The following is a 27,279-nucleotide window of genomic DNA, read 5'->3' on the forward strand; positions in this document are numbered from 1 at the left end:
TATATTCTGATTAGAAAATAAAATAAATGAATAATATGCAAGTCGAAGTCCAATTCAAATTTAAAAGGAGTAGTAGAATAATTAAGATGGATGGGGCATATGTTGAGAATGGGAGATGGAAGAGTGGTGAAATATGGAAGGAGAAAATATATAACAGAAGAAGAAAAGGTCGACCAAGAAATAGGTGGACTGATGATGTGGAACGCGATCTAAGGACGCTTGGAGTTCGTAACTGGAGGAGGCAGGCCGAGGATCGAGACAGATGGAGAGGCTATGTGAGGGAGGCCAAGGGTTTAAAGACCTGTAGAGCTGAGAAGTAAGTAGAATAATTTCAAATGCAAAGTTTTTTGATAGGTTCAAATGAATGTAATCATCTAATCAAGTGAATGTGAAAGATGATTTACATAGTGCAGTTTATAATGTAGAAGACAGAAGAGAACTGATTGATTGGTTAAGAAAGATGAGGAAGGAATTGATGTTGGATTAGAAGCTGGAAAAAGAAAAAGAGAAAGAAGAGAAAGGGACTGACTGCTGAATGATTCAAACAAGATAAATAGAATAGGAGAGAAGATGAATGGTGACTGATTAGTAAGAAGTAGATTAGATTAGATTTATTTATTTATGTATGTTACAATATTTATTGGCTTATACACTAATTCACATTAAATGAAGGTAATGCTAATTATTCAACGAATTTTACAAAGTATAAAAATTTAATCAATGTGAATAAAGATTAAATGCAATCAGATTAACGATAGTATAAAATTGTAATGTAACTTCATAAATCGGCGGTGTTTCAACAAATAATTGTCGATTCTCTAAGAAGGATATAATAGCTATTTGTATATCTAGAGTAAAAAGTACGACTTTTTCTCCCTGTGGGAAAAGTTTGAAGCCCGAGGCGAAGCCGAGGGCAACAATTTTCCTGAGGGAGAAAAAGTATTTTTCACTCGTGATGTACACAACATTTTTCCTCCATCTACATATTTTTATAGAAACCGCGAATAAAATGATTTTAATAACATACGTATCATTGGTGACAATCTAAACCTCCCTAAAATCTAAAACCTAAAAACCGGTCGTCTGATTGGCACTGCCGATTGCGCTATCTATCGGCCAAAGTTGTAACAATTATATCAGCTGGGTGTCTACCAAAAATGGCTGACTCCATCACGCGGCTCAGATTTGAATTGCAGATCAAAAATATTTGTTGGCTGGTATTTTGAATAGAATAAAATATTTTAAAAATTGTATAAATTTTTATCGTCTACTAATATTAAGAATATAATATCATACAAACATATTATATTTCATGAGTTGATCAAATTTCTGGTTGTGGTATTGAATTCAGTTGACTCAATGACAGACACCTCTTTATGCTTTCTCATCTGAGCTTAGACTTTCTAACCTATTACAATGTAAGTTTTTAAAATAGAGATGCTTCCCATGTTATTTAAATGGAGTCACTTTTCCTCCCTAGGGAGTTTTTCTGTTTTTTACTACCGAGAGCGAAAAAGTGACACTTTAGTATCATGTTTTAGGGAGTAAAGTAAGTACTTTAGACAGTAGGTGGAGGAAAAATAATATCCTTCCCATCAACACACGACCATAGAGAGAGAATATAGAATATAGAATGATGATAGAGAAAACTCTACTGAAATTCTTTACGATCCAAGTTCCAAGTTTCACCCTCAGTTTTTGGGTGATCAAGAGTCATACTTCCACTTCAACTTGCAAGACACTCACTCTTTCTCTCTCACTCTCTCTCTCTCTAGAGTTATAGTTTTCCGTTGCAACTTGCAATACGTCTCAATCTCCCTCACAACCCTCTCACCAACTTCTTGTCAGACAGAAAAGGAGATGGAGATATAGTATCTCTCTAAATTTTTAGAGATATCGTTTTCCACTACAACTTGCAAAACGTCTCTATCACCCTCAAACTCCCTCTCTCCAACTTCTTGTCAGACAGAAAAAGAGAAATAAAACTGTCTTCCTCTCTTCAACTTTACAGACAGAAAGAGAGAGAGTAAGAGAGTGTGTGAGTTGGAGTGAGGTTTGGAGGGAGAATACCGAACTGAGAGGGAGAGTGATCCCTTGACCACTTTCACAAGTCTTGAGATTCGCCAGGTTGGGCTTGTGCGCGCGCGTGCCACTACCTTTCATCCAGTTTGCTTCGCGCATCCACGCTGTTGCCATCAGCTGATCCCAACTATTTTTTACTCTTCTCTGTTTGTTAAGCGTGTTTTTGTCGGTTTAATTGTTGTGTAATACGGTTGTGCTTTGTTTTCGCCGAGCTTTGGAACATTGTAACTGGTTGACTTCTTTTTGTTTGGAGTTGATTTTTTGTAAGTTTATTCATTAAGACATGGGTTAACTAACATACTTTTTCTATTTATTTATTTATTCAATTTCTATAAAACCTTACCACCTGAAACAAGTCTCATCACGATCCTCAATACATTACCGTAGGCTAATTAATAAGATTGGAGAGAGCAAGTAATCGAAACTGACTTTTGACTTGTCTCTCCAAATAATTATTATAAATTTATTCAACTACATTTTAATGAACTGAATAAAAATCACTACTCAACGAAGAGCTGTTGACTTCTATCCAATTTTGTTTTGAATTCATTCAAAAAATAAAATAATATTCAAATACATTGTATTTGCAATGTTTTATTCTGGTACCGTAATGGTGAGTTTTAACGTCCATTTGATAGATTGAACAAAATAGCCTACTGTACTAGAAAAATATAGCCTACAATGAATATGGAATATTAATGGAAGATGAATGTGAGATAAATATAGTTTGATCTTTGATATATAATCGACCTTTTTCAATTTGTTGTTTGAATCAAGTTAATTTGCAGATTGGATTGAGATAAGTTGTCTCTCCCCATAGAGAAGTATGTCAAATTGTTAATAAGCATTGTAATCATGATCATGTGATAATGTAATTACACTAATCACTAATAATATTATTAGTATTGGAATAGTTCCATTATAATAATTTTATCCAGTGATATTCTAAAAAATCATTATAATCAGACTTTTAGGAGAGGACACTTTTGGGCTGAATTTGTTGTTCGCTACCGAGTCATTGCACTATATGTCTCTTTTCAATACAGAAAAGAAAAGCTTTCATCTAATAGACAGAAAAACTTGCATACAAAACTATAATTTCCAATGCATGCGTTTAGCCCTTGGTCAATGACTATCAGGCTGTCTCTGTATAAATACATATTAAAGGCAACGTCTAATTTTAATTGTCCAATTGTTCCAATTGTATAATGTTTCATTTAATCACTTCAACTCTACATGGTAATGCTACAGGTGGCCTACAATATACTTTAGCTTGATCACAAGTTACAAAATTGAAAGAAAACTAGAGAAAACGGGCAAATCGCTTAAAATCTTCTTTCATTAGAATTAATAATTAATTTAAGGTGTCATTTTACGAATCTGTTCTACCCAAGTATGGGTCGATGTCAATTAATCTTTCATGCCAAAACAAGCTACAGAGATTTAAAACGTTTGTTTTTCAGAAACATCCAAATTTCCTCATCGTTAGTTTACTATCACTACTGAATATTTATAAAGTAGAAACCAAAATTGATAAAATTTCGTGAAAGCGCAATATATTTTTTGTCTATTTTTCGTCTTTGTCACGTTTGAGACCTCAGCGCTGAATGGAAATAAACCTGTTTGTATTCCAAGTAAAGTTGTGAAAGATTCCGAATTAAATATTATGTAAAAGTGAGTGGTGCAGCTGCTTTATATATGTGGTACCACACTGCCACATACTACAAACACGTATATTATGAATACGTAATTTTTTAACTAAGTTACAAATCTAGATGTCCGAACATGATAGTTTGGTCAGGTTCAAGGACTTGAAGGTGATTTGTTAGTGAAATTGTAAAGCACGTGATGATAGCTCTTTGTATTTTGGTTTTGTGTTCTTTCTCTTTAGTTTTGTCTCTTCTTCTGTCCTTGGCTGATTCGTGTTGTTTCCTTTTCTGCCTTTCTCTTCCTCCCAAACGTATTTCCGAGTATTGCATACCTTGGTTCGTATATCCTGCACCTTGAGGAGCTCATCAACAGTGATAAGTCTCTGCTTTCTCTCCAACTGATCTTCAGAAACATTCGTGAAATTACGTACGCATTCTGATTTTATTTATCTCTCACTCTCTGTCTCTCTCTTTCTCTCAGACACACACGCATTAACTCTCTCATTCTCTCACGTAGACGGTATATATATGAAAATGAGACCATAATGACCAATAAGAGAAGTAGACCTTCGAGTGCATGTAGTGAATAAGACAGCATATATAAGTCGTCTACATTATTATAATAAATAAGTAATCCAATTTAATAGGGAGAAATTTTCAAAATTATAGATATTATTGGAGAATCAATGTGAGAGGAAGAACGTGAATGAAAATATAGATAGACAGCATTATAATAAGAGCATAGATAATATAATTGGAGGAATGAGAATAATTTCTTTGCGTCTCATTTCTGAAGTAGAAATCCAAGTACAGTAGTAGAGTAGTAGTAAATAAATAGTCGTAGAGTACGGAAGCTCTGCAATAATCACAAAATAACAATCAAATTACTACACCTCATACACCTCCATTAGAGAGATACGTGAAACACTATTATGTTAAAGAGCAGAGAAACCCTAAATGAATTATTCCATTCATTCATTGTTTTTTCCATCCATTCATCTCTGTTAATTTGGTCTCTAATATTTAATTGTGTTTAAATAGTTGTATATCATTCAGAAAATTTCTATGGATCAAATTTTGCTGGGTTTTGATTACAATCCATTCACAATTTTCATGAATTTCATTTTTTTTCCTATAATCAAGTTTTAAATCTCACTTCTTTTCAGAAATATTACGTTCCATTTCCAAGTCAGATGCAATGAACCTTTCCAATGTAATTAACAAAACCATTTATCTGTATGAAGTATGAAGACCCCATAGTAAATTATAGAAAACTTTTCAGTGATTGATGACCTCTAATTAACCTGCAATCACTATAATTACAATCAACTGGCTCCTAAAAGGTCATCCACTCAATTAGAACAATCTCTTGCTCAATGATGTACTGAGAAGAATTCGACATCTTTGACAACTTGAAATTCCATCAGAGTTAACGGTGACGGATATGTGAAGGACAAAGCAGTCTTATCAGTACCTCAGGCACGTGTGAGCCGCTTGAGCAATCCCAGTCGATAATAGGAATAAAGAAGAAGATGCTTGAGGAATTATGTTGGGGGGAAAGACGAACTGGACAAAGAAGAAGATAGTGGAAGAGGTAGCTAGAAGACGTAATGACAATTAAGATGGAGAAGATTGGATGAAAAAGTAAAAACATTTAGAAGAGTAGAAATAGAAAAAAAGAATAAAATTAACCACAATATCAACTTCTCAACTACACAAAAAGTGAAAATAAAGAATTTGTTGATGACGAAAGAAGGAAGAGTGATTGATTGAGAAGATGGAGAAGATGGAGAAGATTGGATGAAAAAGTAAAAAATAATAGAAGAGCAGTAGGGATAGAAAAGGAGATGATTGAAGAATATGTTGATTACGAAAGATTTAAATAAAGAAAGAGTACCAAAGGAGAGGATACTTATGCGTGCCAATAAGGAAGAGATGTACAACATAGATACTAATCGGAATCGAAAGGAGGGAATTGAGTATGGAGATGGGACAGATGAGAGAATTGAAGATGGAAGCTGGTGAAATATGAAGATGTAATAAAAGAAAAATCAATGGGAGGTTAGGGTACAGGAAGAAATGGTATGCAAAAATAGAAATAGAAGGAAGAAACAAAGTGAGGGATGATGCTGTAAGGAGAACAACGAATGAAGACGAAAAAATAGAATATTCAGAAGATTGAAGAAGTTGAGGAGGATAGAGGATGGGTTGAAAATCATATCTTACCTTATTTCCATAACGTACCTTTTTTGAGGTATAGTCTATATTTCACTGTAGAGTAAACAATTTTGTATTTTAAATTTAAAAATACAAAAGGTTATTTGATCTTCAGTGGCTTAATTGTCAAAAATGCACACTCTGCTGCATGGGGTTTTTTTTCATGACACTCTGTATAAATTATGCAAAATATTGTTTTGCCAGCATTTGCAATCAATGATATTGAAGCTGCTATCACTTTTGATTGCATCACCGCCGTCCGTCACGTGAAGCAACCGGTCCAAGAGTCCAAGTCACCAGTGACGACTTTTTTGTTATTCTCTTCCAACTGGAAGTGGACTGGACGTTGCTTTACTGGGTGGATTCCATCTGTGCAAGTAAACTACACTGCACACTCACTTATGGCGGAAGCTGCTTCCGGATTGTCGCCATTTTCACGAGAAAGGTGCAAGTGCGGCTCAAGTCAAGACGAGATTAACTGCTGGCTTCCCAGTCACCAATAATACCCAACTCATTTCCTATTTTTTTGCAGCCATGTTCGCTGAAAATAAACCTTTGAGTATGTTGTTGACAACCTAAAGAATATCAAAATTACATGTTGTTAAGTTGGCTAGCATGATTTCGCTACTAGTTTGTCAAGAAATATTTCATGTTTAGTTATTGGAGTCAAGCTAGAATATTTAAAGAAATGTATAACTTGTATTTTGTTACCGAGCATGTTGGTAAAGTGAAACATGTATGTTGTCGTGCTTTAGAGAAGAAGTACCTAGTACCGTAACTGGAAAGCATGTGCGAAAATCATGTGAAATGAAGATTTGTTAGCTTACCGTATTTTTATTTGTTGGTTTTTCAATTTCATTTCTTCCACTACGGTCTATCAGTACGGTACTCAGGGATTCACCCCCCCCCCCTAAAAAACCTTGACTTGAAAACCCAAAAAATTTTGTCTGTCAGTAGTCATTCAACACTGAAACACTGCTGACCTTTTTTGGGACCCCTAAAGATTGTATTTTTAGATTCCCCCCCCCTAAGAATTTCAAGGACGCAGTCTGCGTCCAAGCTTCCCCCCCCCTCTGAGGGCACCCCTGACCACAGTGCATTTCACACGTATTTTCCTGGGAAGTTGCTTAGGTTTATGAAAGGATTTTTTCAAACTGATTTCGAGGGATAATAGTGTATCATGCATGATTCTAAGAAAATATAATTTAGAACTATGCATCTATGCATTATCCAACATGCATCATTTCACAAGATTATAAATTGAACACTATCTATTAACCTATTCCCAGATATTCTGTAGGAATAATGACGCTGGAATCTTCAGCGCTCACTTCAACACGACACTTTTTTTCTTAGAATAACTAGTAGGCCTACCTACCCTCTATTCTAGAAGACATCCGGTTTCGTCCAATATTATTATATCATTAATGTAGATTTATTATTATGAAATTTGCAAATGAATTATTATTTGGAAGTAAAGAATTATACAAAATGGAAAAAATATTTGTAGCATCTTAATTTTATATACATTTATACATTTGTATATAGATAAATTTAAATTTTCTTTCTTTTCAGGTAGAATAGGCTAATGTTAGTTTTGATATCGAAACTAATTATCGAGGAGGTAGACAAATATTCTATAAAAATACAAAATACAAAAATGAAAAATTATTATACTTTTGTAAAAGCTGATTTGTATCAATTTCATTTATTTTCAGGCAAAATAATGTTCGTTTTGATTCAGTGATGCTTGGTGGTTGGTGTTGTAGCACCAATGATATTGATTCGCATTTCCTTTGATGCAGGTAGCGTGATGACCTTATTGAGTGGTACTCGGTGTTGAAGCGGTGTGTTGATTGGATTGGTGATCACTGGTGGCGCACTCACTGCGATGAGGACACATGGCTGCTCGCATCGCTCATTCCGGCAAAGTCTGTTTCTTCATTCATCTCCTTGGCATCTGCTGCCTTCTCACAGGTCAGTCATGTGGATTCTAGTTCTGCTACAAAAAAAATCTGCTACAAGTTCAGTTGAACCCTACCATACTCTTCAATTCTCTGTAGACTGACAGTATATACTATATAGACAAATTAATAGAAGTTGGCTTTATAATAAATTAATATTGATTCATTCTCAGTTATAAAATGAAAAATGACATGGACACAGGGGAGCCCACAGCATGTTTTGATTTTGCAAGTTGCGACATGAGGCTAAATTTTGGGGGGATTTAAAAAAAACTAGGGTATGTGGGGGGGGACTTTTTCAATATACAGTTTCTAACTGACTATCCAAGAATTTAAGTACCTAAATGGATGCCAAATGTGGAGGGGGGATTTTGCGACATGGACGATGGGGGGATGGGCAGCCCTCCCGATGGACAAATATTTTATATGGAAAATAATCTGAGAAAGGTTGAATACATAGGCTAAATAAGAGCAAAATTCAAAATAGAAAAGCTCAAACTTACTCAAACTCAGTATCGTTTCTTGAAATAAATTATTATTAGTGGCAAGAGTTTGATTTGTCTTTGTTGCTACACCCAGTGAATCAATTACTACTACACCCCGGCGTATACTACTGCATGCATCCCCTCGGTATCAAACTAAAATAACCTACCGTATAACAAGCTAAAACAAACGAAAACTGTTCTTCGAAAAGATACCAATTTCCTATTAATTTTTCTTCAATGTTGTTTTCCATCACGAACTGCTTATTATTAAATCACTTTTTACTATTGGAAAAAAACGACTAGCAGTCAGATAATCGGATATCTGTCGGATATCTGACTGCTAGTCGTTTTTTCTAATAGCAAAAAGTGATTTATTAATTTTTCCGTAATCCACGGACATGTATTTTCCTATTAAAGCATCCTTTAATTAAACTTGAATTTTAAAAAACACTTTTGAAGTGAAAATACACTTACTTTTGTAATGATGACCAACAACAGGTCGAAACGATCGTCACTACAAAAGTAAGTGTATTTTCACTTCAAAAGTGTTTTTTAAAATTCAAGTTTAATTTTAACAGTGAAAAAGTATGGATATACAACAGAGCATCCTTTAATGTTCAATCTTGTAAATGTATTTATAATAAAAATTTGTAGTTCCTCTATTATTTTTGTTCAATTTATATCACTGCTTCGTCAATTTCAATGGTTATTGAAATTTTCCACAAAGTGAGCTATCGCTTAGATAAGTTAAGAATCATGCGTCTGCTACTCCCGTTGGAAGGGTAATAAAAACTTGAGTCAACTCCATTGAATATGATTCATGAGTTGAACAGTCTCTTCCTGGTGGTTCGAGAAGAATTTTTAGGTTATACCTTAAAGTTTATACTCATCACTCAGTTTCATCCGTCCCATTAGGCGGGATGCACACCGGAGAAACGCATTTCGTGAAGCCCTCTTTCATGAAACTTGTTTCATGCAATCCGTTTCACTCGCGCATGCATACAAAAGAAACGTTCCCTGCTTAATCTTATCAGTCGATTGCGAGCTGCTTTCGTTTCACGTTTCCTGAAACTTTTTTCACGAAACGCGTTTCTTTGGTGTGCATCCCGCCTTATCCACACACAAATGCACAAGCCTAGAGCCATGGCTTACTCTATCACTATAGTAGGCTGTGCTAGAGCCCATGTGGGCATTACCCCCAGCAAAACAAAATTTTAATCATCAAGTTCAAAAGTTGATTAATTTTTTTTTTATTTCAGTTATCAGCTGGTGGTTTTCATTGTTTAAGCTTCCAAATTATTTCATTTTCAACATGAAATTAATGATGTTTATTAGGTCGAGATATCCGAAAATTAATTCAAGATGAAGAAATTATGAATAAAACGAGTGGCATACCCAAATTTATCAATATTATAGGAAGAAAACTTATTGCAAAAGTTCATCCAAAATTTTCATACAAAACAATTTCAGAAACAATATTGTAGTGTTCAGGGGCCATGGAAATTAGAAGTGATTATAATTATAATAACATGCTACTGTAATGATATTATACTCTATTATTGAATCTCATCAAGCGAAAAAATTATCTTTGGAATTGAAACCACAATATCCTTCAATTTAATTCAATGCCATTGGACTTTTAAATTAATTTTCTTGACATTGTTCTTTTTTCAGTGCTCAGGTTCGATATGACAGAACTTGTGTTCCGTTCAAGTTATACGCTGTTTTAGTTGTAGTGAAAGTTTTCATACTAGGAATTACGTGAACGAACGTTTTTGAAGCGAAAAGTTAGTTCTTTTTTAACTACTCCAACCAGTAAAGCAGGCTCATCTTCTTCATCATCATTAAATTTTGCTTCTCCAGTTCCTTACTTTTTCCTTCTCTATCATTTCTTCTTTTCTATCCATTGATTCATTCCATTGGAAAATCATTCACAAATCATGATGAACCTGTAGCAATTGGACATTCGAATTGATATAGCTGTAATTATTATTGCGCAATCTGACTACCGTAACTAGTATGGTGCTCATTCATATTTTACATGATTTTATTTTCAAATTTGTATATTAAATTTATTTCAATTTTAAAGAGAGAATGTGGTAGTCCAAATCATTGTTACATAATCAGCATCTTAATAACATTTTCAAGTTCAATATTGATTTAATCAGCAACTTTCAAAGAGAATCAACTTTAGAGCTCTAGGTACTATACTAAATTACTTTTATCTTTTGACATTAATTTTCAAGTACACATACACAATAAGTAGGTAGCCTGCACCTGATAGGTTCATCAAAATTGACACTCACTTTTCTCTTATGAAAAAAATTACAGCATACAACAATATTAACCTTGGATGTATCGATTATTACATCAAGTTGAAGAACCTAATCAGCCAGCCAGAGGAAGTGGCCTACTATTGTGATATTTACCTCAGACTGTCAGCATCTCTTACTAATAATATCAACGTTTCCTATTCAATTAATACTGGCAGGTTGAAGTGAATTTCACTATAATGTCTTAATGCTCATGACGACTTTATTTTGATCAAGACCTTGTCTTGAAACCACCGTCCAGTGAAAGCAAAAGATTGCAGAGTTGTAACGATCCTCGGTTATGGCTGTGAGTAATGTCAGAGCTGGGTTTTGCTCCATTACACTTCACTGCAAATGTCAGTTGATCTGTTCGAGTAATTCACAATATTATTGAATGAAGAGTGGGCTTGAAGCATTGTCTTGTCTTTCTGGCAATTTAAATAATAGAGATCATCTCATGGTTGAGCTTCGATCTTTTATAAAGTTCTCAGGATGTTGAAACTTGATTGTTTCACTTCCTCGTGAACATAGTTATAGATATCACCAAAGAGAGTAGTTATGCAAATTCTATTTCCGTAACTTCAAGATAATCTTAGACATGGTCTATGTAGTTATTTTTCCAGGGGTAGGCTAGTTCTTTCAAGAACTGTTGGAACACTTGCAATTTTTTGTAGTTTTTTCAGCAATTTTTTGTAAAATTTGACATTTTTTAAACGTTTCACTGTCAGTTTGCCAAGGAAAAATGGCTCGAGAATTAGCAATTATGTCAGGAGAGAGTAAATGATAACTTCATTAACTATTATTGTAAGAGTTATTGTTTGGTGAACCGATTTTTAGAAAAATATAGTTCATTGCTCCACTTTCAGTTTATGAGCAAAACTGAACATAACTGAAACAAAAAAAAACTAAAACCACTATTGATATTCACCTTGAAAGAGTCTGTCATTATTTTCCCTATTGACATGATACTTAATGTTCTAATCATATTACTGTGTAAATATAAGTAGGTATTGGGTGAAATGGAGTAGAAATAAATAGATTCATGTTCATTGAAGAAATTTTGATGGGAAGAGATATTAAACTTATTGGGTAGATTTTTCAAATTTGTTGAAAGATCAATTTCACTGTAAGTATGGAAATCTTTTCTTTTTTGCTTATGGCATCATATCATAAAGATTCAGTCTGTTCCATTTTACACGCAACCAATAAAACAAGTAAAGGATCTCAAACATCCTTGTAGGTACATCTTTCTTTTTGACTGCAAAAGATTTAGGCTTGTGTATGAATTATAGAAGGTATGATATTCATATGAGACATGAATACAGTACCTACCTACAGTTGGCTACCGGTAAATGTTTCTGAGTGGATTTCCAATAACTGATGATATCTTAAAAAATTCAACTGATAACTCCATTATTAATATCAATGTTATTTTCAACTCAGGTATTTATAGTTTTTTATCATTTTTCACTATTATTTATATGCACTTTCTAACAAGTTTCAAATAATACTTAAGAATTGATATTACCACCTTATTAAATGTGAGTAATTATATATTTCTCAACAATTGCAGCATTGGCTTCAAATTTATTCATGCTCATTTTATTAAGCAATTTCGTAATTGATCTGATCAATAACCCGCCTCTGGAACCAGTTCCTTGTTGACTGAGGTAACAGGCTGTACATATGCTATATACCATTAAATGTATGTTCATATACTCGATGTATATACTATATAGTTCTATAATGTATATATAAACATACTTGCTGTACCTACATATTTGTTCATGGGTTATTCCAGTTTACCCGCATTTTATGAGAAGTCGTTCTGCCAAATGTCATTTCAAAGAAGGAATGCCAAATGAGAGGTGTGTTGAATTTAGGCTGCTTCTAATTACATACTTCTTCTTACACAGTATTGCAGTTACGGGGTGAAGTTGTTTTTAGAACATGGGTTGAATCTATGCAATCGATTTTTGGTCATAATAATTATTGATGATTGGTCGTTTTTTGGTGTGTGATGGAACAATATGGAAACTGAAATGTTTTCTCATGCTTGGAAAATATTAATAAAATTTTGTGAGATTGGATTTGGGAACATGATTGAATTGTGATACCAATACCGATTGTATGATCACTCGTTTGTTGCATCTTCCCCAAATCATTCTTTGATATGGATCAAGAACACTTCAAAAAGTCAGAGATCTGGGGCATCTACATTTTTTCTTATGCTTGACTTCATGATATTGGGAATGAATTTAACTATATAAACTATTATAAATACAGCAGCAAAATGTTCAATAAATTGTTAAGTCACTGTTGAAAAGATTGTAAATTTTCAAAACCTTCACGTTTAAATAAAATCATAAAAATTAACATTTGAATTTCTTATTATATCATCCAAGATATTATGTTTCCAGATTTTGAATCAAACTTTAAATACATTATGTAAATTGAACTACAATTTAAAAATTATTAATTACATCACTTACCGTACTTTTATCTTTTCGAAGTTCGTGAATCTCAATTAAATTTTAAAATAAAAATGTAAATCAATCCAAAAATTCTCAATTTTATTATACTCTGGCTGGAAACTTTTGAAAAATCCATTACAACATAAGTGACTCTTGACTGCTATATATTACCTACGATGATTAATGACCCATCACTTCTTTTAGAAAGTGAAATCTACGCAGAGTGTGATGATGAGCCGTTTAATAATGACATAAACGCCTCCCTGACCTAAAAATTATACGTTAATTTTTTTATTTGTTAGTTGATTTCTTTTGGAAATTTGTTTGCGAGTTGAGGTATACAATTCGATTATTTTGATAGTATTTTCGATTTTTTTATTCGATATTTTGGTAGCACGATTGTGATAGTTATTGTTACGGTATAATTCATCTTATTCAATTCATTGGAACATTTTGGCAATCTTTTACATCTTCTTTCTTTGTTTCTCTTCCTTTTACTGTTGTTCTCTACCTCCTTTGACTTTCCATCTTTCTTTAAATTCTCTTTCTTTTCAATCCTTCTCAGACTCTTCTCCTTTTTTCTTGAACTCTTTTTATTTTTCTCTATAATCTTCTTCTCTTTTTTCATATTATTATCATTCTTTTCTGCCTCTGTCTTTTTTTTAAACATCTTTAAAAAACAAAGTACAAAATAAAAAACTTACAAAAGAAATATTCTAGATTATAATATTATGCTATTTTACAAATAAATTAAAATTACATGGCACCACCCAACAAGGGCAAAACCCTGACCGCTGAGTGAGAGTATCAGCTGTTTAGACAATATAAAAATTTATTTACTAATAATCAAAGCTACAAAAAATCGAAGTTAACAATAAATTACTAGTAATTATAATATTTGACTGATGTCGAAGAAAAATTTTTGTATCACCCACTTATTTATCTGTTCCATCCTCTGTCTACCCCTATTAGAAAGATATTCTGACAATGCATTTGGCATCATATTTATTATTTTTGAGCTTAGATACCCCAATTGTCTTCGCACTATTGTCAAATCTGAATAGTTAATATTATAAATGTTATGAACATTTCTTATGTCTTTTCTTTTCAATTTTCCATTTCTTGTCCTCAGCATCCTTATTTCAATTTTTCACTCTTTATCCTTCGATTTTGCACTTCCATATGTCCTTCCCACTCTCTTTCTCTTTTCTCCTTTCACTTTAAATTTCTTGATATCCTCCTTCGTCTATATATGATATATTTTCCATTTCTTCTTCAAAGCCGCTACATCCATATTTAAAAGTTCTCCTATCCCTTCCATGTGTAGGCCCTCTTATGTCTAATTCTATTTTATTCATTTGTACTCCAACCTCTCATGATTCTTTTCCTCTTGCTCTCCTTCAATCTTCTCCAAACCTCTTGTTTGTCTTCGTCTGCTAAACTAAATAAAGAAGACTAATCTGGCACATTGGCAGGCCTGGTTGCGCAACCGAAATTAGGCCATCAGACTTGTTTGTTGGCAGTTAGACTCGTCATCCGCAAACTCAGACCAGGAGACAACTCTTCTGTCTTCTCAGAATCAGCAACTGCGAACGTGACTTTAGATCCTGATCAGCTGCTATCAAAAAGCATTCAACTGCTGCTAATCATAACGTTCAATGCACTCACTTTCCTATGATATGTCCATCGGTCCATCGGTCCATCGGTCATAACAGACTCATTGACGCTCACGTCTGCGAATGTGCGCGTGCTTAAGTGATCTATATAATATGTGTCTTGTGGTAGTCTTGGCTCTTGGTATATCACTATGAAAGGGGTCTATATAACCTTCTTGATATGTTAAAGATTTAAATGACAGGATTCAAGAATCTTTATTTTGCCAGAGATTTCAAAATTTATAAGCTCGTCATTAAAAACAAAAATGCATTGTAGGTACTGTATTTCCAAAATAATTTGGTGGACCCAAGACTATAATGAATTGTGATTGATTTGAATCAATTTCTTGTTATTCAAACATAAGTTTTCTGCAGTATAAGGATAATTATGCAGTAACTCAATCCATTTCGTTTATTCTATTTCCTGTGAAGTGAATTTTTTCCAATCACTATTAGCAATATCTCTATTCATTCCATTTATTCGTAAAGAAACTTCGTTTGCAGGGTGCCAGAAAAATCTTATAAATAGGCCTATTACCCAACTATGACATTCCCTATTTTCTTCACAATCATTACACTCTTTACATTCATTTCTTTAAATTTTCTTTGGATTCATTTTATAAAACCCCTGATTTACATTTTATAAATAGGCCTAATACCTAACTATGACATTCCCTATTTTCTTCACAATCATCACACTCTTTACATTCAATTCTTTACATTTTCTTTAGATTCATTTTATAAAACCCCTGATTTACATTAACAATGTTTAAAAACTGTAAATGTGTATTTATAATTGGGACCGTTTGCACAGTTCAAGTTTAAACAAGCTGGTGGATTTTAACAAAGTCTCCATTTTAAAACATTGCTGCACTTCTTGTGTGTAACCAACAGTTGTTCCGAATTAGATTAAACTTACACTTTTTTAATTTGAATAGAATAAATTGCATTATGTATTCTATCTACTTTGCATTGTGCAAACTGTGTAAATTCTAGTGATGCAGAGGTGAAGGGTTCCAAAGGCCCAAATACCCGGTTTTATCTGTTTGATTTCTAAGGAAAATTATACTGTGTATGAGCACCATTGCTGTGTATGACTCAATTTGTGGAGTCATTCACCGAACATTAAAGGGTAAGGCCAGAAAAGAGACTGAGGTTAAGTTCTATAGGACAATGGCCATCCCTTTAATGACATACGGTAGTGAGGTATGGACAAAGACCAAGAATGATGACTCACGAATTCAGGCATCAGAGATGAGGTTTCTGTGCAGCATTCAAGGATACTCGAGACGAGACCACATAAGTAATGAAACAATTCGAAGTGAGTGCAATGTGCTACCACTAACAGCAATCATTAAAAAATACAGATTAAAATGGACAAATCACCTGCGCCGTATGCCACCAACTCGTCTTCCACTACAAGCTTGGAAGTTACAGTTGGATGGGAAAAGGGACGTCGGAAGACCGAGGAAGTGGTGGACACCGCAACAGGCTTTACAAGCCTAGTCCATGATGGATGAAGATGATGAGCATCATACACTACTTAGGTTTTCTACTTGGGAACACGTTGGTATTAACTATAAGTTACTACAGTAGCTTATGATTACTATACCCACTTAACTAAAACTATTTTTCCCAATCAACCTGTATGTGAATAATTCATCATCAAACGTTTTCAAATTAGAAATTTAATAGACTTATATTACGACGGACACAGACGTATACCTATAGTGTGTGTATGAAACATAGGCGTACTGAGCTATTATATTCATTATTTTTCAATAAATGATGAGTTAATGAACTTGGTACCTACGATAGCTTATACACCTTTCAAAGTTTATTCACGTAGAATCTTTCCACGTTTTGTAATGGAGAAATTATGCTAGACCAGACCATCCTTCTAATTTTATTGATGAGAACGTTTAGAATTGAGTGATGATTGGTGTCAATACTGCCGTTGTAATAATTATATTGAGATAGTATGATAGGTACTGCCTGTATTCGTTAAGTATTGTGAGAACAATATGTTTAGTATGCAAAGCACTTATATTGTTATTCTAGAGACATTTTAATATTCTAATCGCACAATATACATCAGACACCACACACCAGCCTTCTATTGAATGTCATCAGTACGGTATTCAATGTCTTTCCGGTCTGATTCATTCTCTAAGGAATCAGTTTATCGCGGCTCAATTGTTTTTTTGATTGAGTGGATGTTGATGACTTAATTTTTCCATAATTACAGTAATTAATCAACATATTCATCATATCATCTTGGTTCATCAACCTTATCAGATTCCCTTTATGTAAAATAAGTTTGAGTAGAGCTATAATGTCAAGAGCTAATTAAGAAAAGAATAATAACTCTAAGCCACTTTTATTCAGATTTTATTGTTCATTGATGATGATTTTAATCACTAAATATGATGAATTGAAAAAAGAAAAAGATTCATTATAGTTGTGTCTTAATCCAAATTTCACTTTCACTCCCAAATAGTCATGAATGTGAAAAAATGTTTCCTTCTTTATCATGTTATACTGGTATGCTACTCATATAAATACCTACACGGCATGCAACAAAACCGTTTTGTTAATGTTTGGACAACAAATGATAATCTAAGCTTATTAATCCGATTATTTTGTGTGTTGAATAAACTGCTCTTTTAGTAAATGGCATTTTCATTCGATTCCATAAAGAGAACATAATATGGGGAACAAATAAGTAGTCACATTGAAAAGAGAGTAGCCTAGGTACCAGTATTACAGTTTCAACCAATATTAACAGTCGGGTACAAAATAGAGTTATCAGTAACTTACTTTATTTTGTTAATTCTCTTTAGGTGTTGTGTCCAATTGCTTTTAGAAATTATTCACAAAATCTACTGTTTAATCAAGTGAAAAAATAAAATCTTGATGTTTCTAAGATAAACGTGGGAGATGGGACTAGGCTCTAGCTATTAGCATCTAGGATAACTAATAAATGTTTATAGAATTCATGGGATAGTCATTTTACAATAACAATTTATTTCACAACATTATTGGTTAATTCTGAATAATACATCGCGGTTTAAATAGTACTGGTACACTATCTCGTACTTAAAATGTAAATCTGAATTCAGTGGGTGTGCATTTCCCAATTTAATTCTTGAAGGACTATTGAATAAAATGGAAAGTTCTGTCGAGAGTTGCCGTATTCATGGAGGCAATGACCCATGAGCATTTAAATAGGACTCAAATAAGAACTTTTGTGTGGTAAGCCTATAAGTACAACCAATGATTAGTCAGAGATTCGCGTCAAAAGGCATGTCATTTGAGTTGATGATCATAATTTAGAACTTGTCAATACTTGACATTAAATTTTCTGCTGGCTGTTATATATTAATTACTAGACATGAGTTTCTTTCTGGTTGAACAAGAAATATGACTGGACATTTTCTTTGAAAAAATAATTCGTAGCTGATAGAATATTATGAATGAGATGGTACCGGTAAGTCATGTTCGTTTAAAGTTTCCTTATTTAACTTGTTGATCCACAACACAGTCCTATGTGGAGTTATGTTCAAAATTTCATCATAGATACCGTAACTTTTAATCCGATAGCCTAATATCATAGAGAAACGATATATGGTAAGAATATAAAAAAAAAATATTAATAAATAATTAAAAATAATAAATAAAAAATATTTATGAATAAAAAAATTCAAGATACTTCTTATGCTAATTGATTTCTCAAGAGGATCCACTAAACAGTTACCTGTTTTAGTTTTACAAAACTTTCTAACTTTTCATGAATCGGTCATTTTTATAATATGATGAAACACTAGAATTTGTCTAAAAATATCATGAATTTATTAAAAAGTTACATACAAGTTTCAATCCTATGGCGTCATCTTCAGTGTGAGAATTTTTCACTGAAGATTACACCATAGATGCTGGAATATGTATGTAAATTTTTTATAAATTCATTATATTTTTATACAGTCATATCCTAGTGTTTTATTATGAATAAGTATGACTATAACTCACCAAAAACAGTATCTGTAATCATTTTTATATCTCCGTTTATTGTTTCATTCAGTGTTAATCCTTCCAATATGTTGCTTTAAAGATCTTAAACAACTTTTTAAAACAGCTTTTGATTTTGTTTCAAAAACTAAACATTTTCTGGTTAATTAGTTTATCCGTTATTTCTTACTGCTTTATATCGTTTTATTCAACCAATTCATATGTTTTCTTTTCTAACTATTGTATTGTATGTTCTATCCAATAAATAAGTAGATGAATAAATAATGTTTTTCTTGTCTGTTACAGGACAAATAGTCAAGTGTCAGAATCATAATGAAATCGATGCGCCTGCGCAGAAGGCAGTACCCGCCCTGCCGCAGACGCAAGACGACAACGAGCTGAATTCGGTGACGGGCGTCAGGGACCTCTTCAACACGTCCTCCTGTGTCGATCCGCCCCTCAAGTGCCCCCACTATCGCATTCAATTTTATCTATACACCAGGTACAAAACAAACTATCACTACTTCATAAATCAGCTACATTATTGTACAAATTAACAACTTTTATACTTTAGAATACGGTACTTCTAGATTTGGAAATTATATAAGCAGTGTATATACACATTTTTCCTAGTGTGGTTTCCACATGAGCTACAGGCCGAATTGTAATATATTTGTATGTGGATAATGGTAGATGGGAAATAAAATGGTTTGCTTCTGAACCACCGGAGTATGATTTTGCAGCTCTCAACTGCCAGCCAGTGGATTAATTAGTTTAGCCGTCACACTACTCATTCTCATTGGCAGTCACCTTTGCAACGGGAATACCAAGAGCTTATTTGATCTGAGCGATTAGATATTATAATGTTCCCTGAAACAGACTGCTGTGTAAGGTGTAGGCTATATGATCCTAATACTTGACATGGAAATTTCAAACGCTCATTTTTATTCCTGATTTCTTATAACATTAATAAATGGCAAATTAATTTGAAGAGATGTGCCAAATATTTTCTGAAGAAGTGAAGGATCTAACTCTCTCACAGTCTATGAAATACGGCGTATCTCATCCAGAGATTTTGATCTGCATAAAGAAAGTAATAGCATCTAGTTTTTTTGGCAGCATTTGCATATTATTTGAATAACATTATGGAACTTGTTAAAATGCTTGTTAGTCGACTTGTTACAATCTTGTTGCAACAGTGTAAGAGTGCATTTTTTACAGCGTTTAAAGTTTCAAGTTTTGCAAAAGTTAATAATATATGGATAACTAATTCGATATTAATAATGTTACATTTTAAAAATGGTATGCTTATATTAGCCTACATATAATATGTAAAACATTTTTGAAGGTACTAAAAAGAACTTCGTGTATCTTATTGCATCAACTCAACTAGAGTCATCATCCATGGCTTTCAAGGCGGTCGAAACTTCTCTCCCAGCACTGATTTGAGAGATGGTGAGTTCATTTATAAAATATTTTAATAGTGCTCAAGCTAAGATATTTATTGAAAAACGTTTTAGAAAAATTACATATGATAATCTTTCGCAAATAGAATATTATTTACTAAATATTGAATTACTGCTCCTAGAAATTGATAATTACTTCAAAGAAATAGTGTTGCTTCTATAGAATGTCCTTTTCATATAAAAATCAATAGATTCCTCTTGCCTTTTTTCCATTTCCAATTGAGTCATATGCAAGTTCATCTGAATCATGTAGGAATTGTGGAGAGTAATCCAAGATAAGTTACACGGAAGTGAAAGTAATAAATTAATCTTATACTTGTTTGGGATTGGAATCTAGTGCACGTGTCTTTGCTATCAAGCTAGTACCATTCTAATTGGTCAAACATCCAGAAAGTACGCAGTTAGCATCTAATAGTACGTAATAATTTTTCATGTGTAATATAATACCCATACTTGATAGAAAGTTATTACCTTGAAGTCGAGATTTTAGAATGGAGCTCCAATTTTAAAATGAAATAATAATAATACAGTATTCTGATACATCACCCCTTAATTATCTTTTACATTTATTGATTATATTCATTTTTTATTTCATGTAAAAGGTACAAGCAAGTACACTAGACATTGTTGTCATTTTTTATAGTTCACCTAGACAATGATTTCCATAATAATTGATAGGTTTGTGGCTTTGTTATGTTGGGCAGCATACTTTGAGCGAGGCGACTACAACATAATAATAGTGGACTACTCGACACTGGTACGCATCCCCTGCCTCAACCAGATCGAGTGGTCGCCGCGCTTCTGCGCACAGTGCATTGCGCAGATGATCGAGTACCTCAACGAGCATCCACGAGGGGTGCCGCCGGACAAGCTGCACCTCATGGGCTACAGCATTGGGGCGCACATTGCCGGCCTCACCGCCAACTTTGTCGTCAACGGAAAGCTCGGCCGCATCACTGGTCAGATCTCAACTAAATATGCAACTATGGATTTCAAATTCAAATCTCTTCATTTATTCATTCAACACCATTTATTTATTCATACAACATCAATTTTACAGGAAAAATAGAAAAACAGATACAAGCAAAAAAGTATAAATAATATACAATATTTGAATATCAAATAATATAAATAATACAAGCATAAAATACACGAAAACACAGTTAACATATAATATTAAATTATAAGAAGCAAATTAATGATAACTTATCTTGATCTTGCTAAAGCGTTTGATTCTGTTGATAGGGAGAAGCTATTGTTCAAACTTGAAATGGTTGGGATCAAGCAGACTGCTCTACAATGGTTTAAGAGCTTCTTACAGAACAGGACACAATATGTCCAGATCAATGACAGTGGAAGTGGTTTGGAAATGGTTGATTACGGCGTTGTGCAGGGAAGTACCCTTGGGCCAATTCTCTTCCTAATCTATATTAACAATCTCCCATTGCTTGACATTAATAGTAAAATCTTTCTATTTGCTGATGATACAGCTGTAGTATCATCAGGAAAACAGTGGGACGATGTATTCAAAAATGCTACTTCTGATTTGGCCAGAATAAAGAGCTGGTTCGACCATAACTCCTTAACCGTTAATATAGATAAGACCAAATACATGCCCATCACAACCCGTAACCAGCAAGATCCAGAGCCAAGAGACTTAATACTTCATTCGTGCAGGGATCCAACATCAACTGTCTGTAATTGCTCAAAACTAGAAAGAGTAAATAAGTATAAGTACTTAGGTATTATAGTTGATAGTGGTTTGAGTTGGGGTCCGCATATCCAGTTTGTGAAGCAGAGACTTAGAAGTTTATTGTATGCATTCTCCCAGCTAGGCCATGTTTTGAGTGAGGCACACTGTAGGACTGTATACTTCGCTTACGTCCAGTCAATCATCCAGTATGGCATTCTTGTCTGGGGGGGTCTGCACGCTACTCTCTTGGAGCCGCTTGCGGTGTCGCAAAGACAAATAATTAAAACAGTTTTGAAAAAGGAACAGCACTACCCAACAATTGAATTATTTACTGAATTTCCTGTTTTAAATATTAGACAACTTTACATAAAATCTCTACTGCTCTTTCTAAAAAAAAATAGATATAACATTCTCCCCTAAATTCCTCACACCTACCCCACACGATTTAGAGTCAACCATGGATTTGCGACGCCGCGGGTGGCTCATGGACTGGAGTTGAGAACCCCTTTCTATCTTTCTCAACTTCTGTACAGGAATCTGCCGGCTGAGATGAATCAGTATGGAGGTATGCAGTGTGCCAGCATTCAAGCGTATGGTGGAGGGGTGGCTATACCGCCTTGGCACAGAAATGTCTGAAAGCCTGCTTCGGTCTATGTACTGGCATTAATCTATTATCCTCTACGATGCTTGGAATTCACCCAGATATTTCCATTTCTCTTATTCAAATCCCTTCATATATATTTTTTTCAATTCCAAAATCTTACCTGAGGCTCCGCTTGTCTCTGCTCTATCATGTTCTATCATTTTTTAATTTTTTTTTCCTTATCTATTTTTATTTATTTTTTTTTTACTAGCATTCCTTTTAAATGTTTCCATTAACTTTTCAAATTACTTCTATTCATATTTAAGTAAATATAATTTCTTTGTAGTTAGTTATCTAACTCATTCATTATTTATAAACCGAATATTAATATTTATTTTTTCTCCTCACAATTTAATTTATTACTTTATTTAACTTAGCAGCCTGATATATTTCAGGCTACCCAGAACTCACCCCTACCCACAGACGAATAGTCTTGTAGGGGTATTCCTGTATCTATGTAAAGTGTGTTTAATTTCCTGTAATTATATTTTCGAGGAATAAAGCTAATTTGATTTGATTTGATTTGATTTGATTTGATTTGATTTGAACAAAAGATATTATATCAAAAGAAAAAAAAAAGAAAGAGCAAACTGCACCAAAATGGGAGCAAACAGCAAGAAAAGGAGCACTAAAATCACACATATTGAGCAACCAAATCAATTTATGAGCTTGTGATTGTTCACTCGTTTACAAGAATTCATTATTTTTTAAACATCAGTCAGTAAGCCTAACGGCGAACGCAGCAACGGAGGAAAAATCAAACGTCTGCATGCAGACGTGAGACGTGAGCAGATATACGCAGACAGACTGTACCTGTTGCAACATTCAATAACCTGCCTGGGGAGGGATTTTCCATTCTTGTGTTGCTGTGTGCATTGGCCTTATGGATGAGAACATGCATATCATTCTTCAATAAAAATCTATGTGATTTTATTTTATTCTTCAGATCAACTTGAAGAGTATGTAATAGAATATTATTGAATGCTCCTCTCATAAGCACCTTTCTGTGAGAGAGTAGAAATCTCCAATATTTAGGTAATAAATTGATTATTTAGTGGAAAATTTACCATTTCCTTCAAAGTTATAGTTGTAGCAAAGTATGTTGTCCAACACAACTAGATAGGAAATTCAAGCAATTGGATATCTTAATATAACTTACTTTCCGTTACTATTTCATTTCATTTTACACATGATCGTTCATTTCACTTCACACATTACAATGAACTATTCACTTCAGTCTGACTGAAGACTACATAAACGTTTTGGAGGTTTTCAATATTATACTCTATTAACAAATTGTAGTAATAAGTTCCAGATGAAGTTACAATATTTGTTTACTTTCATTAACGGTATTGTGTCCTGAGAGCTCAAAACGTTATCAAAAACAAATACGGTAATTTTATTGAGGTGTTTTATTCTAGCTACAGTTCACTGCTGAGTTATTTTCTCAGCTCATCATAACACACCTACTATACGTGTTTCTTTCCTGAAAGCTTATCCAAATCTCTTATTCGTGGAATTTTTTCACATTCAGATGTAATATTTCTAGTAGTATTGTAACCGTTATCCTTTTAATTTAAATTCATTTACCTACAAAGTTTTTTCAGTTGTCAACCTTATTAGTGGATTGGAGTTGACAACACCAATTAATATAAATTGAAATTGAAATAATTTTTACTGCCGTATTCAAAAATATACATGACATAATACATACAATATGATATTTTATACTATGATAAATAGGATAATCAAAAATAATTATACAGGCACTACCAGAAAAGCGTAAAGCTTGAGCTTTGTATATTTAATCTTATAAACTTAATTGAATATAAACTCTTTAATAACACTGACAATTATTTTGTTTTGTGCAAAGCGTTTTCTCATTTGTCACGAGTAAATTATTTCTGTACTCATTATTATTATTATTGTTGTTGATTATAAAGTAAATTATTTCTGAACAATTATTATTACAGTAAAAACTTGAACTGTAATTGTGTTCAGGCCTGGACCCGACAATAATCTTCTACATGGGGAACAACGCGACGCGGGACCTGGACCCGAATGACGCTCACTTTGTTGACGTGATCCACACGGGCGCCGGGGTGCTCGGCCAGTGGGGACCCAACGGCCATGCCGACTTCTATGTCAACGGCGGCACCAGTCAACCCGGCTGTCTCTCCACCTCTATTATCAGTGAGATCTCCATCATCTACCAACAAAATTTAGATAAATGAAAATAGAAGAATACTATGATAGAGAAAAGATACGGTAGCACAAGAATAATTCCATGGTATGGGACGATTATGTTTCAATTTTCAATGTTAACTCAAGCTGATAGTCTAGTTGTTGTGTTTCATGAAGCTGGTAGTCTCTCTTACTGTGCCGTTCTTACACTCACACCAGGCCAAAACAGTAATAATAATGGACAGTAGTCATCAGTAATCGGTTTGAGTTAACAAGAAATATCGTCTGAGAATTTGGAACATAATCGACCTATAACATGAAATGTCTTCTTTATGCTATCTATTCTCTATGGTACTATAGAGAGATTCACGTTATAAATTTTTGTGATAATAAAAATGAGTATAAATATAACCTCATTTAGCGAAAAAATAGTTGAGGTATTTTTATCCCTCTAGAATTTTTTATATTTTCTATCATAGCTTGAAAAGAAAGAAGAAGTTATCTTAAGCTATCTTTTTTCCATGATATCAACTTTCGAAATTAGGAAGAGAAGGAGTTTTGGGTTTGTCCTGTTGATTCTATCTATCCAATCAATGATTTTATTTTGTGTAAATTAATTGTAATAAATAGAATGTTAGCATCTGTCAAAGGTTGGTTTGCTATCCTTATTTCACATTGCTCTACCTTTTTCCAACACCAAACCGTTTTGAATAGTTTATGGGCTATGAGGAGTAAAGTGAAGCACACTTTATGAAGTGTATGTAAGTGTGTTATATGAAGAATATTTAATCTCAATAATTATGAAAATAAATTATTGGAACATTAGGAGATATAATTTTTCTTGGTAAATATATAATATATTTGAGGTATAATTAATAATTATTAATAAGAATGAACTAATTATATTACACCAGATACCAGGATGACTTGACGAATCACAGGTTCTACTGTAGAAGGCGGTGGGTTAATTACACAGCAGCTAAAGCAGCTCAATATTATTAGTTTCTATTTATAAATTGGAAAGTTATTGGCTATATATTATAATTATCAATGTGATTATAAGTTTATTAATTTCATCAACACTCTTGTTGATTGATTTAATTATCCTGGATGCATTTCACTTTTCTATATTTTCAGCATGAACAACTTTTGCGTATTTTTCTGTATTTTTAAATACAGCGTCTCAATTTATGTTTCTAGGAACGCTGTCTTGTGATCACACAAAAGTGACGCCCTATTTTATCGAGTCAATCAATAGCAAAAAAGGATTCTGGGCGGTATCGTGCGCCAATCGAGTTCTCTACAATTTGGGCCTTTGCACGGGTCCTGATGCCAAGTATTACCTCATGGGAGAGGACGCTTCTCCTAAGTAAGTAGACCTACTAACTCTTTGGTTGTTTTGTTTTTTATTAGTGGGAACAATTTTTTAATGAGAAAACAAATATTTAATAAAATATTAAAATTATTATTTGATGATATTAATAATAAGCGAATTATTTATTAATATAACAAAAGCTGGTCTCAGTAGTTGTTATAAAATTATCAATCTCGAGTGAACTCAAAAACATAATCTAAAAAAATATCACCTTCTTTATTGCTCATAAAGACTGCAAAGTCTGCAAAGTACAGTAGCCTATATAATATAATATTATACATTTATTAAATCTACAATATAATATAGGCTCTACTGTACTTGAAAAAAAGTTTCATTCATTTGAAATACGGTACGGTATTCATTTTTAAACATCTTTTTTTGTCATTTAAGATTACATTAGTTATGTGTATTTGTTGCAGATTGAGAGGAATATTCTATTTAAGTACAAATGCTAACAAACCTTACGCACAAGGCCATCCAAGAAGCAGGCCCAGGAGAAATAGAAGACCCAGCAATGCTACTACCTCCTCCTCCTCCAACACAGTCAGCAGTAGCAGTAACCAGCTCAACAGACTGCAGCAATTTAGAACAACTGCTCATAGGAACAACAACAATCTAAGCAATAGAAATCAAAATTCGAACACTAGAAATCAAAGTTCAAACAATAGAAATCAAAGTTCAAACAAAAGAAACACAAACAATAATAGGCCTCAACGTAACAGCAATAGAAATAGGACTAGAAATAATAAGAGGCCAAATCAATAGACTGCAAAAATGTGATGCAAACTTTATTCTTGCTACCAGATCATATTTTGTGGATTATAGTTACTTAAGAATACAACAAATTTTTGTGCAATATATTTTTATAGTTAAAATTATTATTCACCTCTCATGCTATTATAGAATTATTAAGCATTAAAATTGTGAATAGTTAATCTTAATAATTAATATTTGATCCATAATCTTTGTGATTATGATGCTGATTTGTGACATAGAGGCGACCGTAACAGTATGTTCAGTGTAATCCATATCAATAGTGCCTTCAAAAGAACACCTTGAGTGTTGCCAGTGT

At 33.3% G+C, this 27,279-nt stretch overlaps 1 protein-coding gene across 1 annotated transcript; it reads left to right on the forward strand.

Moving 5' to 3' along the window:
• Nucleotides 1-2,130: 2,130 nt before the first annotated feature.
• LOC111048301 (phospholipase A1 1) lies at nucleotides 2,131-27,068 on the forward strand. The gene is made up of 9 exons (XM_039429520.1): nucleotides 2,131-2,345; nucleotides 7,754-7,925; nucleotides 19,153-19,392; nucleotides 19,889-19,939; nucleotides 20,206-20,301; nucleotides 21,017-21,271; nucleotides 24,650-24,841; nucleotides 26,033-26,201; nucleotides 26,627-27,068. The coding sequence occupies exons 2-9, from the start codon at nucleotides 7,850-7,852 to the stop codon at nucleotides 26,970-26,972; spliced, it is 1,425 nt and encodes a 474-aa protein (XP_039285454.1). The 5' UTR covers nucleotides 2,131-2,345; nucleotides 7,754-7,849; the 3' UTR covers nucleotides 26,973-27,068.
• The last annotated feature ends 211 nt before the right edge of the window (nucleotides 27,069-27,279 follow it).

The sequence above is a fragment of the Nilaparvata lugens genome, chromosome 5 (assembly GCF_014356525.2).
Source record: "Nilaparvata lugens isolate BPH chromosome 5, ASM1435652v1, whole genome shotgun sequence".
Lineage (NCBI taxonomy): Eukaryota > Metazoa > Arthropoda > Insecta > Hemiptera > Delphacidae > Nilaparvata > Nilaparvata lugens.